At 39.7% G+C, this 9,791-nt stretch overlaps 2 protein-coding genes and 1 non-coding gene across 4 annotated transcripts; 1 reads left to right on the top strand and 2 right to left on the bottom strand.

The window, feature by feature from the left end:
• The first annotated feature begins 56 nt into the window (after nt 1–56).
• cct5 (chaperonin containing TCP1, subunit 5 (epsilon)) lies at nt 57–4,359 on the top strand. Its single transcript, XM_054622886.1, has 11 exons — nt 57–311; nt 717–777; nt 1,242–1,406; nt 1,882–2,080; nt 2,430–2,622; nt 2,733–2,882; nt 2,978–3,097; nt 3,233–3,418; nt 3,512–3,649; nt 3,795–3,975; nt 4,066–4,359. The coding sequence occupies exons 1-11, from the start codon at nt 207–209 to the stop codon at nt 4,191–4,193; spliced, it is 1,626 nt and encodes a 541-aa protein (XP_054478861.1). The 5' UTR covers nt 57–206; the 3' UTR covers nt 4,194–4,359.
• A 1,821-nt stretch (nt 4,360–6,180) lies between these two features.
• Nucleotides 6,181–8,053, bottom strand: cmbl (carboxymethylenebutenolidase homolog (Pseudomonas)). 2 transcript variants are annotated; one of them, XM_054623292.1, is made up of 6 exons: nt 7,968–8,052; nt 7,559–7,829; nt 7,368–7,475; nt 6,990–7,132; nt 6,789–6,880; nt 6,181–6,506 (listed from the first exon to the last, which is right to left on the bottom strand). In XM_054623292.1, exons 2-6 carry the CDS (start codon nt 7,771–7,773, stop codon nt 6,327–6,329), a joined length of 738 nt encoding a protein of 245 aa, XP_054479267.1. In that variant the 5' UTR covers nt 7,774–7,829; nt 7,968–8,052; the 3' UTR covers nt 6,181–6,326. The 2 variants fall into 2 exon arrangements, with proteins under 2 accessions (XP_054479267.1, XP_054479266.1); XM_054623291.1 differs by having other exon boundaries at nt 6,183–6,506; nt 7,559–7,773; nt 7,968–8,053.
• Nucleotides 8,054–8,517: 464 nt separating this feature from the next.
• trnat-agu (transfer RNA threonine (anticodon AGU)) lies at nt 8,518–8,591 on the bottom strand. Its single transcript has one exon. It is a non-coding gene; the product is annotated as a tRNA-Thr (tRNA).
• Between the last annotated feature and the right edge of the window lie 1,200 nt (nt 8,592–9,791).

Here is a 9,791-nt window from a genome sequence, read left to right as displayed (position 1 = left end):
TCAATCGGGGTGAAAAAGTATTTAAATACGTAATGATAAGACACAGTTGACGCGACTTGGTACCGCCCTCCCCGCCCTTAGACCCTTCCAGAAGTCGCCGGTAGACTCGTGTGGTTTGCTGTTCTGCAGCACTCCTCAACTTCATCGTTAAATCTCTTTATCTTACCCGTTGAACACTTGCTAAGTGTCCCGGTTCCTCAATCAACATGTCCTCTATGGGACAACTTGCGTTTGATGACTATGGGAGGCCTTTCATCATCATTAAGGACCAGGACAGGCAGACGCGGTTAACGGGCATTGACGCACTTAAGGTACAATGGGCTAGCTAGCTTAACGGGGCACACCTTTAGCATGCTGCTTAGCAAGTCAACAATTTGCTTTTAATTGCATGACAAAGGATGCATTAAGCAAACACGATGTTTGTTCATATTCAATGGCTCAATGTGAGATCCTATCCTCAACTCGGAAGCTGAGTTGTTGGTGGAATAGCTGCACAATAGCATTAGCTAGTCGGGCTAGCATCGAGGCCCATGTGCGTTCAGCCAGTGGGTGTTGCTGCACAGGGCTGGGCCCAACATGCTCATCATTGATGCGCATCATTTCCAAGAGAGATTTCAACTTCAGTACAATGTTAGAGACAAATACTAATAATATCTTAACGTTATTTAAAATGTGAATACATGTGACATGGATTTGTGCTTGTGGTTTTTTTGCAGTCTCATATTATGGCAGCCAAGGCAGTCGCGTCAACGCTGAAGACATCTTTAGGTCCTAATGGTGAGTACAGACTAATGCAGTGCAGTTGTATTGACTTCCTCTTAATAATCGGTCAAAACTGGAAGGACCCAAATCATTCGACAGGGCTAACTAAGTGCGTAGATGCTGGGTTTCTGTGTAATTAAATACAATTAACCACTCATACAACTGTGTCAGCTATTTAAATGTTTAGCCAAGATTGTTTTTATTTGGTTTTACTATTTTTTATCTTATATTCGTTTACTATTTTATGTTTATCTCTTTCACTTGATTTTATTTATTTTGTTCGTTTATTTGATTGTCACTTGTTATTTCATTTTATTTCTTAGTTTAATCATAACGATTGTTTTTAATGTTTCATCTATTGCACTGTTTTGCTGCCTTGTCTGTCGAAGCACTTTGTAAACCTTGTTTTTAAAAGGTGCTATATAAATAAAATTATTATTGCACTTCTCTCTAACCATTTTTGTTTCTGCTTCATCCAGGTCTTGACAAGATGATGGTTGACAAGGATGGAGAGGTGACCGTCACAAACGATGGAGCCACTATCCTCAGCATGATGGATGTGGACCACCAGATTGCCAAACTTATGGTGGAGCTTTCCAAGTCCCAGGATGATGAGATTGGTGATGGAACCACTGGAGTTGTTGGTACGTAAAAGGAAGATGATAAATTGGGGTTCGGCCGTAAACCTGGATTTTTACCATTCGTCCGAGTGTTGAGATTGTCCTAATATAGATGCTGCCAGCATCAGAATGGGTTTATAGTCCTGCATTGGGATTATTATAATATAATCAAAATTTAGATGTTATTAAAAAGGAGATAACCTACTTTAGAGGGGAAATTTATTGTTGCTTCCATCGCTAAAATCAAGAGGAATTATTACGGCTGCATTTAATCCAGGTACTTTGATTTTAGTGAAGTGCTACAAGATAACATATAACTGAACAGTGTGCATTAAGAACTAAATATGCTTCTGTAAATTTGTTTGCTAAAACAAATTTACAGAAGCATGTTTGTTATCAGTACAATTGTTTGAGCTCTGATCAAGCCACCCGGACATCTTTGAAGCATATTCCATCTATTGTTGTTATGGTCTTACTGTATTTTCCTCTTCCTCCTCAGTGCTGGCTGGGGCTCTGCTTGAGCAGGCTGAGCAGCTGCTGGACCGTGGGATCCACCCCATCAGGATCTGTGACGGTTATGACCAGGCCGCACGCATTGCCATCGAGCAGCTTGACAAAATTGCGGAAACCTTGCCCTACGATCCCAACAACACAGAGCCGCTCGTTGAGACCGCCATGACAACGCTGGGATCCAAAATGTGAGCCTTGTTGACACAACAGTGTTGCTTGAATGGTTTCATATTTGTTTTCTGATGTTCATGATATTAATTGGGTAGACAAAATATAAGAAACGCCTCCTTAGTAAGGGCCTGCATCTTTCCTTCTTAAAACTATTCAATATGTATATTGATAAACAGTCTGATATAATAAAATAAAAAAATACAGTTTGATATATAACTACTTTGATACGCTCTGATTAGATTCAGTTTTTCTTAATTCCTAGTATTCTCACAATGTGTCATATTTCCTGTACCAATATGGTACAGGACATTTTCAATTAAGATCAGCTATGAAATTGCATCTTAAAGTTCTACTGTTGTCTTTCAGTATCAACCGGTGTCACAGACAGATGGCAGAGATTGCCGTTAATGCCATCCTTACTGTTGCTGACATGGAAAGGAAGGATGTGGACTTTGAGCTCATCAAGATGGAGGGCAAAGTGGGAGGCAAGCTGGAGGACACGCAGCTCATCAAGGGAGTCATAGTTGACAAGGAGTTCAGCCACCCTCAGATGCCCAAGGTACATACAAGGGGAATATCACAATCAGATGATTGGAATCAAATAGTTGCATAAAGACACATTTATGTCACCACTTCTGTTGACCTCACCTGTTTTATGTCCCCACTCAGCTTCTGAAAGATGTAAAAATTGCCATCCTTACCTGCCCGTTTGAGCCGCCTAAGCCCAAGACCAAGCATAAGTTGGATGTGACCTCTGTGGAGGACTACCATGCGCTCCAGAAATATGAAAAGGAGAAGTTTGAGGAGATGATCCAACAGGTTAGTGCTGCAGCACGGTACTAAAACAGATTTTTTTTTTTTAACATCTGCACTGGCACACTTGCTTATAATGTGAACTCTTATTTTTCTTTTAGGTCAAAAGTGTTGGTGCAAACTTGGCCATTTGCCAGTGGGGCTTTGATGATGAAGCCAACCATCTTCTGCTGCAGAATGAGCTGCCAGCCGTGCGCTGGGTCGGAGGGCCTGAGATCGAGGTGAGAGAAGTTTCTCAATGATAGAAATATTTCCACATTGTTCACTACTTTGACCCATCATGTATTCACATTGTTATGGCCATGTGGTGGTAATGAGCACAAGTATTAAGTACTTTGTTTGTGTTTTCTCTGCAGTTGATCGCCATAGCAACAGGAGGCCGCATTGTGCCACGGTTCTCTGAGTTGACACCAGAGAAGCTTGGCACAGCCGGTGTGGTGAAGGAGATCTCCTTTGGCACTACAAAGGACCACATGTTGGTTATCCAGGAGTGCAAAAACACCAGGGCTGTCACCATTTTCATCCGTGGGGGCAACAAAATGGTAAGCACAAATGGGACTCTGACTCTCCTCAACATATCAATTTATTTTAATCCATCACTCTTGATTCACCTTTTATTGTATCTATCTCATTAGATCATTGAGGAGGCCAAGCGCGCTCTCCATGATGCTCTGTGTGTAATCCGCAATCTGGTCAGAGACAACCGTATTGTCTATGGAGGAGGAGCCTCAGAGATTGCATGTGCTCTGGCTGTCAACCAGGCTGCAGACAAGGTGAGATGCACTAAAACCCAAAGATACTTTCAGAATTCAGCTAAATTAAATAGGATATTCATTTAGAATTGCAGTATATATCCGACACACTTTTTGTGTTTCTGTGGCTTCTCTGATCTTTTATTTCTGCTCCTCTCCTTTCTAGTGCCCATCATTGGAGCAGTACGCCATGAGGTCATTTGCTGATGCTCTGGAGGTTATCCCAATGGCGCTGGCTGAGAACAGTGGGTTCAACCCAATCCAGACCATGACAGAGGTCAGAGCCAGACAGGTCAAAGAGTCCAACCCCTTCCTCGGCATTGACTGTCTGCATCACAATACCAATGGTAAGGAAGCAATTGTCAGAAAATGGTAGCTGTAATGTCAAAGCAAGACAACGTGATATTAAATGTTTTTTTGGTTTTCCTCCTACACAGACATGAAGCAGCAACATGTGGTCGAGACCCTGATTGGAAAGAAGCAGCAGATCTCTCTGGCTACTCAGGTAGTCAGGATGATCCTTAAGATTGACGACATCCGAAGCCCTGGAGAGAGCGAGGACTGAAGGCCTCCTGGAACACTTTAACATTTCTGGACTGTTCCCAAGGCTTTTGGCACTTCTCCAAACACCATGTCCAAACGGCACTGCATATTGCTATTTATCGTTTGATACAAAATGTTCAAGCTGTTGTAGTATCAAAAATCCCCATTAAAATGTTGGTCCATTGAAATTTGCTGACTCTGTAGTTCTGATTTCAAGTCTCCAATAACTCTTAATTTCTTTATTCCATGTCAGGTGCACGTTCATGTATTTTATTCAAGTTTTGAATTTACAATCAACGTTAGCCAGCTGATGCATAAAAGGTGTAATTCACATGAATTATTATGACATTAACAAAACGACATACTGCATAAATATTTTTTGCACAAATAAAGTGCTAGTGTTAGAACCCTACAATTAAATTAAATTTCCGTAACATAAAAATCACTTCCTCACAACTGGAATGTCACCCAATAAAACAAAAATGATGACTAACAATTAGGGAACTCATCTTCAATCGTAAATGGCAACTCTTACATTTTACCGTCTCAGTCGTGTGTGTGCGCGTATATATACAGTCGGGTCCATAAATATTTGGACATTGACACAATTTTCATCATTGTGGCTCTGTACACAACCACAATGGATTTTAAATGACACAATCAAGATGTGCTTTGAGTGCAGACTTTCAGCTTTAATTTGAGGGTATTTATATCCAAATCAGGTGAACGGTGTAGGAATTACAACTAATTATATACATGGTCCCCCCTTTTGAAGGGACCAAAAGTAATTGGACAAAGTAACAATCATAAATCAAATTGTCACTTTTAATATTTGTTTGCAAATCCTTTGCAGTCAATGACTGAAGTCTGGAACCCATAGACATCACCAGATGCTGGGTTTCATTCCTGGTGATGCTCTGCCAGGCCTCTACTGCAACTGTCTTCAGTTCCTGCTTGTTCTTTGGGCAGTTTGTCTTCAGCAAGTGAAATGCATGCTCAATTGGATTTAGGTCAGGTGATTGACTTGGCCATTGCAGAACATTCCACTTATTTGCCTTGATAAACTCTTTGGTTGCATTTGCAGTATGCTTCGGGTCATTGTCCATCTGCACCGTGAAGCGCCGTCCAATGAGTTTTGAAGCATTTGGCTGAATATGAGCAGATAATATTGCCCAAAACACTTCAGAATTCATCCTGCTGCTTTTGTCAGCAGTCACATCATCAATAAATACGAGGGAACCAGTCAAATTGGCAGCCATACATGCCATAACACTACCACCACCATGCTTCACTGATGAGGTGGTATGCTTTGGATCATGAGCAGTTCCTTCCCTTCTCCATACTCTTCTCTTTCCATCATTCTGGTGCAAGTTGATCTTTGTCTCATCTGTCCATAGGATGTTGTTCCAGAACTGTACAGGCTTTTTTAGATGTTTTTTTGGCAAACTCTAATCTGGTCTTCCTGTTTTTGAGGCTCACCAATGGTTTACATCTTGTGGTGAACCCTCTGTATTTACTCTGGTGAAGTCTTCTCTTGATTGTTGACTTTGACACAGATACGCCTACCTCCTGGAGAGTGTTCTTGATCTGGCCAACTATTGTGAAGAGGTTTTTCTTCACCTGGTAAAGAATTCTTCGGTCATCAACCACAGTTGTTTTCCTTGGTCTTCCGGGTCTTTTGGTGTTGCTGAGCTCACCAGTGCTCTATTTCTTTTTAAGAATGTACCAAACAGTTGATTTGGCCACACCTAATGTTTTTGCTATCTCTCTGATGGCTTTGTTTTGATTCTTCAGCCTAATGATGGCTTGCTTCACTGAGCGCGACAGCTCTTCGGACTTCATATTGAGAATTGACAGCAACAGATTCAAAATGCAAATCCCACACTTGAAATGAACTCTAGACCTTTTATCTGCTCCTTGTTAATGAAATAATGAGGGAATAACACACACCTGGCCATGGAACACCGTTCACCTAATTTGGATGTAAATACCCTCAAATTGAAGCTGAAAGTCTGCACTCAAAGCACATCTTGATTGTGTCATTTCAAATCCATTGTGGTTTTGTACAGAGCCAAAATGATGAAAATTGTGTCAATGTCCAAATATTTATGGACCTGACTGTAGAAACATTCTTTAAGTACCATTTGACACTTGTTTACATGTACTTGTTGAGCCAGTTGAGCATGTCCGCTCTAGCCTCCAGGATGCTGGGTTTGTCCGTGGGGTTGATGTCCTCTCTCTTGCGGTGGACAAACCCGTGAGTCTGTCCAGGAAAGATCTTCACCTGGTAATCCGCTGTGCACTTCTCCTTCAGCTTCGCTTCCAGGACACTCACCTAAAGAGCAAATGGATGTTAGCACAGATTATCAGAAGTTATATGGCCAAGACTATGGCTTTTTAAAGGGAAGATAAACGCCTTGTGCCATTTCTGCCTTTATTCTGACTAAATGTTTAATTTCTGGTGTAGTTAAACATTATTATGCATGTGGATGTTGTTTCAAGGACACAATTTGCCAGGTTGAAGCATCAGGCAGTTTATACCACCTCTATCGACCTGAAGTCAATACTGTACCTGTAAAGTTTATTTATGAAAGCTCCTAAATTCATGCGTACTAACCTGGTCCAGTGGGATAACCTCATCTTTCTCCCCAAAGATGAAGAGTGTAGGAACCTTCAGCTCATACCTGTCTTCTCTTTCACGGACGATCCCTGCACAGTATCAAATAAGCCCGTCATAAAATCACTGCACAGCAGCATACTGCAATTTTTTGTCAATAAGGATTGCTGATTTGTAATAATGTAAAACTGTGAAACATACCATAGACTGACACTCCTGCTTTGACCTCTGGATATTGCAGGGCAAGGTAATGTACGGCAACCCCTCCCCAGCAGAAGCCCACTGCTCCAATGTGTTTGGCCCCACACGGCCCCTTCAGGAACCTCAGCGCTGCATCCATCTCTCTGTAGAAGGAAATGTTGTGACTAAAATGTCTTCAAACCAATTCATACAATAAAAAAAGTAATGCAATGATCAGCAAGCCTTTCCAAACACCAGATCTTATCAATAATTCCCCCTAATTTAATGACTTTAAAAAGGTGAAACACACCCTCAATAGAGGACGCATATTAAAAATACATACATTTGTCAGCTGGAACATCGTCTGCTTAAAAAAATGAAAATAAGGCTTTTGATTACTTGTTTATTTCCGTGGGCTTTCTGTCTTCAAGCCACTCTTGAAACTTGGACCAGTCATCTGATGGACCCCACGGCTCCTTTCCAACATAGAAATCAGGAACCACAGCACTGCTCGGAGCAAAACAAATCACTGTTAACTAACCAAGTCCTATATGTTCTGTACTTTATTGTTTATTGATTTTTTTTCTCACATGTATCCGTTGGCAGCCAGCATATCAGCCATGTATCTTGTGTTGGGAAGCTGCCACCCAAAGATGTCCTGTATGACGATGATGGCCTTGTCAGATGCCTCTGATGGTTTCACCAGGTAAGCTTTGGTGTGTTCAATCTGGACCTCCTCTCCAAGCCCTCCATAGTCCATCCGATCACCAATATGACAAGGACATGGCTTTGCTTCATTTGCCATCTGCTGACAGGTAGAACAGAGTCAGCTGGAAAAGTCAAGCTTAGACCTGGGAATCACTGAAACAATGTTTACACAAGCATTACAACACAATGACAAGGCAAGTTTTACAAATACCTCCTTTTCTTAAATCCCCTCTTAGCCTCACATTCAATACTTTTAAGCAATGATTGTGCATTTGTAAATCAGTATTATACCGTAGTATTTTCCGATTTTCTGCGATGAAAGAGGAAAATAATTTGAAGTCTTTTGCAGGTCTCAAAAAAGTTGCAGCAAGAGTTCCAGAAAGTTAAGTTAAAGAACGAATTTCCTGCCACGAACTTCAAAATAAAAGCAGTGATTTCAACATTGCATATGTTCTAAAGGTAGCATATACAACAAGCACTTGAAAGGCAGGTCTAACATAAATGTCATTGCCTTAATTTTTCATTTTATTTTACCTTGTTGCAGCTGATTAAAAAAGTCAAAAGCATATAGTATCAAAATGCAAAAAGCTACTATCTCCAAATGTAGTTGAGCGTGATATTTTTCTTAAATGCTGCCTAAATTCTGAAGTGGTTATGAATTTGGCCACTTACTGTGTGTCATGGTAGAACAATGAATTATCTAACATCTCCTTCCAAATACTCTACTAAGCTGATAATTGCTCTGAATCGACCAAGACTCAAGCTGTCAGACAATGACACAGTATTACATACACTATTTACAACCATTCATTGCAACTTCTCCTAAGACATGACTCTCAAAAGGCACCGCTGGGATTTGAACCCAGGATCTCCTGTTTACTAGACAGGCGCTTTAACCATCTAAGCCACGGCGCCGCTGGACCCGACGCCATGTGGCATGAACCATTTTCGTGTCAAAACTCTGATTAATTGAGTCATTAGAGTTGAGCCACTTAATAATATATATGAATTAGTTAGTGGTCAATTTGTTTAGGCTACTTTACTTTTTCAAATGACGTTTATTGCTGATATATTCCCCGTTATGGCATTGTCCCCATTGCTAATTAGATTATTATGTCAAAAATATATGCAGATGGTTGATCAATTAAGATTTGCTTGGGTATTCTGAAACATATCACTATAAGCAATACTGTTCGAGGTAGACAGTTCAGACAAAAAACTGGTAAAACTATCGATTTGATGTGACCCATATATTCTATACACCAAAAACAGTATAGATTTAGATGTAAATAAGTTATATTTGAGGAAAAGATAAGACAAACAAAAAAAATTGAGAGCAGTTTTTTTTCTCACTTTTTATTTTATTTTTCTTTAACAACAAAACATAACAAATAAGGTTATTATCATACACATTTGGTCAAATTAAACAACAAAGATTTTTATTTTCTTTAGGAAATGTTTATCCAGCATTAACACATGTATCCTTAACAAAGACAGAGAGAAAAACAAAATCAGTTTTAATCTAAGAAGAACATACAGTTCCAAATTGAGCATTTACATTTTATGAATAATAGTTTATTTGTGGTAAAAATGCCAAAACCAATTTCTCCAAAGATGGACCCCTAGTAGTCCTAATGTCCAGAGGTGCAAGTCGTGTGATGTTATATAAAAGTAGTTGATTCACACCCAACATGGATGCATATTTGACACCCTACTAGGGGTCCATCTTTGGAGAAATTGGTTTTGGTATTTTTTACCACAAATAAACTATTATTCATAAAATGTAAATGCTCAATTTGGAACTGTATGTTCTTCTTAGATTAAAACTGATTTTGTTTTTCTCTGTCTTTGTTAAGGATACATGTGTTAATGCTGGATAAACATTTCCTAAAAAAAAATAAAAATCTTTGTTGTTTAATTTGACCAAATGTGTATGATAATAACCTTATTTGTTATGTTTTGTTAAAGAAAAATAAAATAAAAAGTGAGAAAAAAAACCCTCAATTTCTTAGCTTTTACTGTGTAATGTTTCTTGAAACTGTCTAATGTCCAGAGGTGCAAGTCGTGTGATGTTATATAAAAGTAGTTGATTCACACCCAACATGGATGCATATT

Source organism: Anoplopoma fimbria, chromosome 21 (genome assembly GCF_027596085.1).
Source record: "Anoplopoma fimbria isolate UVic2021 breed Golden Eagle Sablefish chromosome 21, Afim_UVic_2022, whole genome shotgun sequence".
Taxonomy (NCBI): Eukaryota; Metazoa; Chordata; class Actinopteri; order Perciformes; family Anoplopomatidae; genus Anoplopoma; species Anoplopoma fimbria.
Note: the sequence above shows the minus strand (reverse complement) of the source record. Positions and strands in the feature narration are given on the sequence as shown.

Excerpts from the sequence above, each read along its gene's own strand:
- cct5 (XM_054622886.1), top strand. The coding sequence starts at position 207 with ATGTCCTCTATGGGACAACTTGCGTTTGATGACTATGGGAGGCCTTTC. Across the intron at positions 312-716 it reads CGGGCATTGACGCACTTAAG|TCTCATATTATGGCAGCCAA; the intron begins GTACAATGGGCT and ends GTTTTTTTGCAG. Across the intron at positions 2,623-2,732 it reads GCCACCCTCAGATGCCCAAG|CTTCTGAAAGATGTAAAAAT; the intron begins GTACATACAAGG and ends GTCCCCACTCAG.
- cmbl (XM_054623291.1), bottom strand. The coding sequence starts at position 7,773 with ATGGCAAATGAAGCAAAGCCATGTCCTTGTCATATTGGTGATCGGATG. Across the intron at positions 7,476-7,558 it reads CTGGCTGCCAACGGATACAT|TGCTGTGGTTCCTGATTTCT; the intron begins GTGAGAAAAAAA and ends TGCTCCGAGCAG. Across the intron at positions 6,507-6,788 it reads AGGTTATCCCACTGGACCAG|GTGAGTGTCCTGGAAGCGAA; the intron begins GTTAGTACGCAT and ends TTTGCTCTTTAG.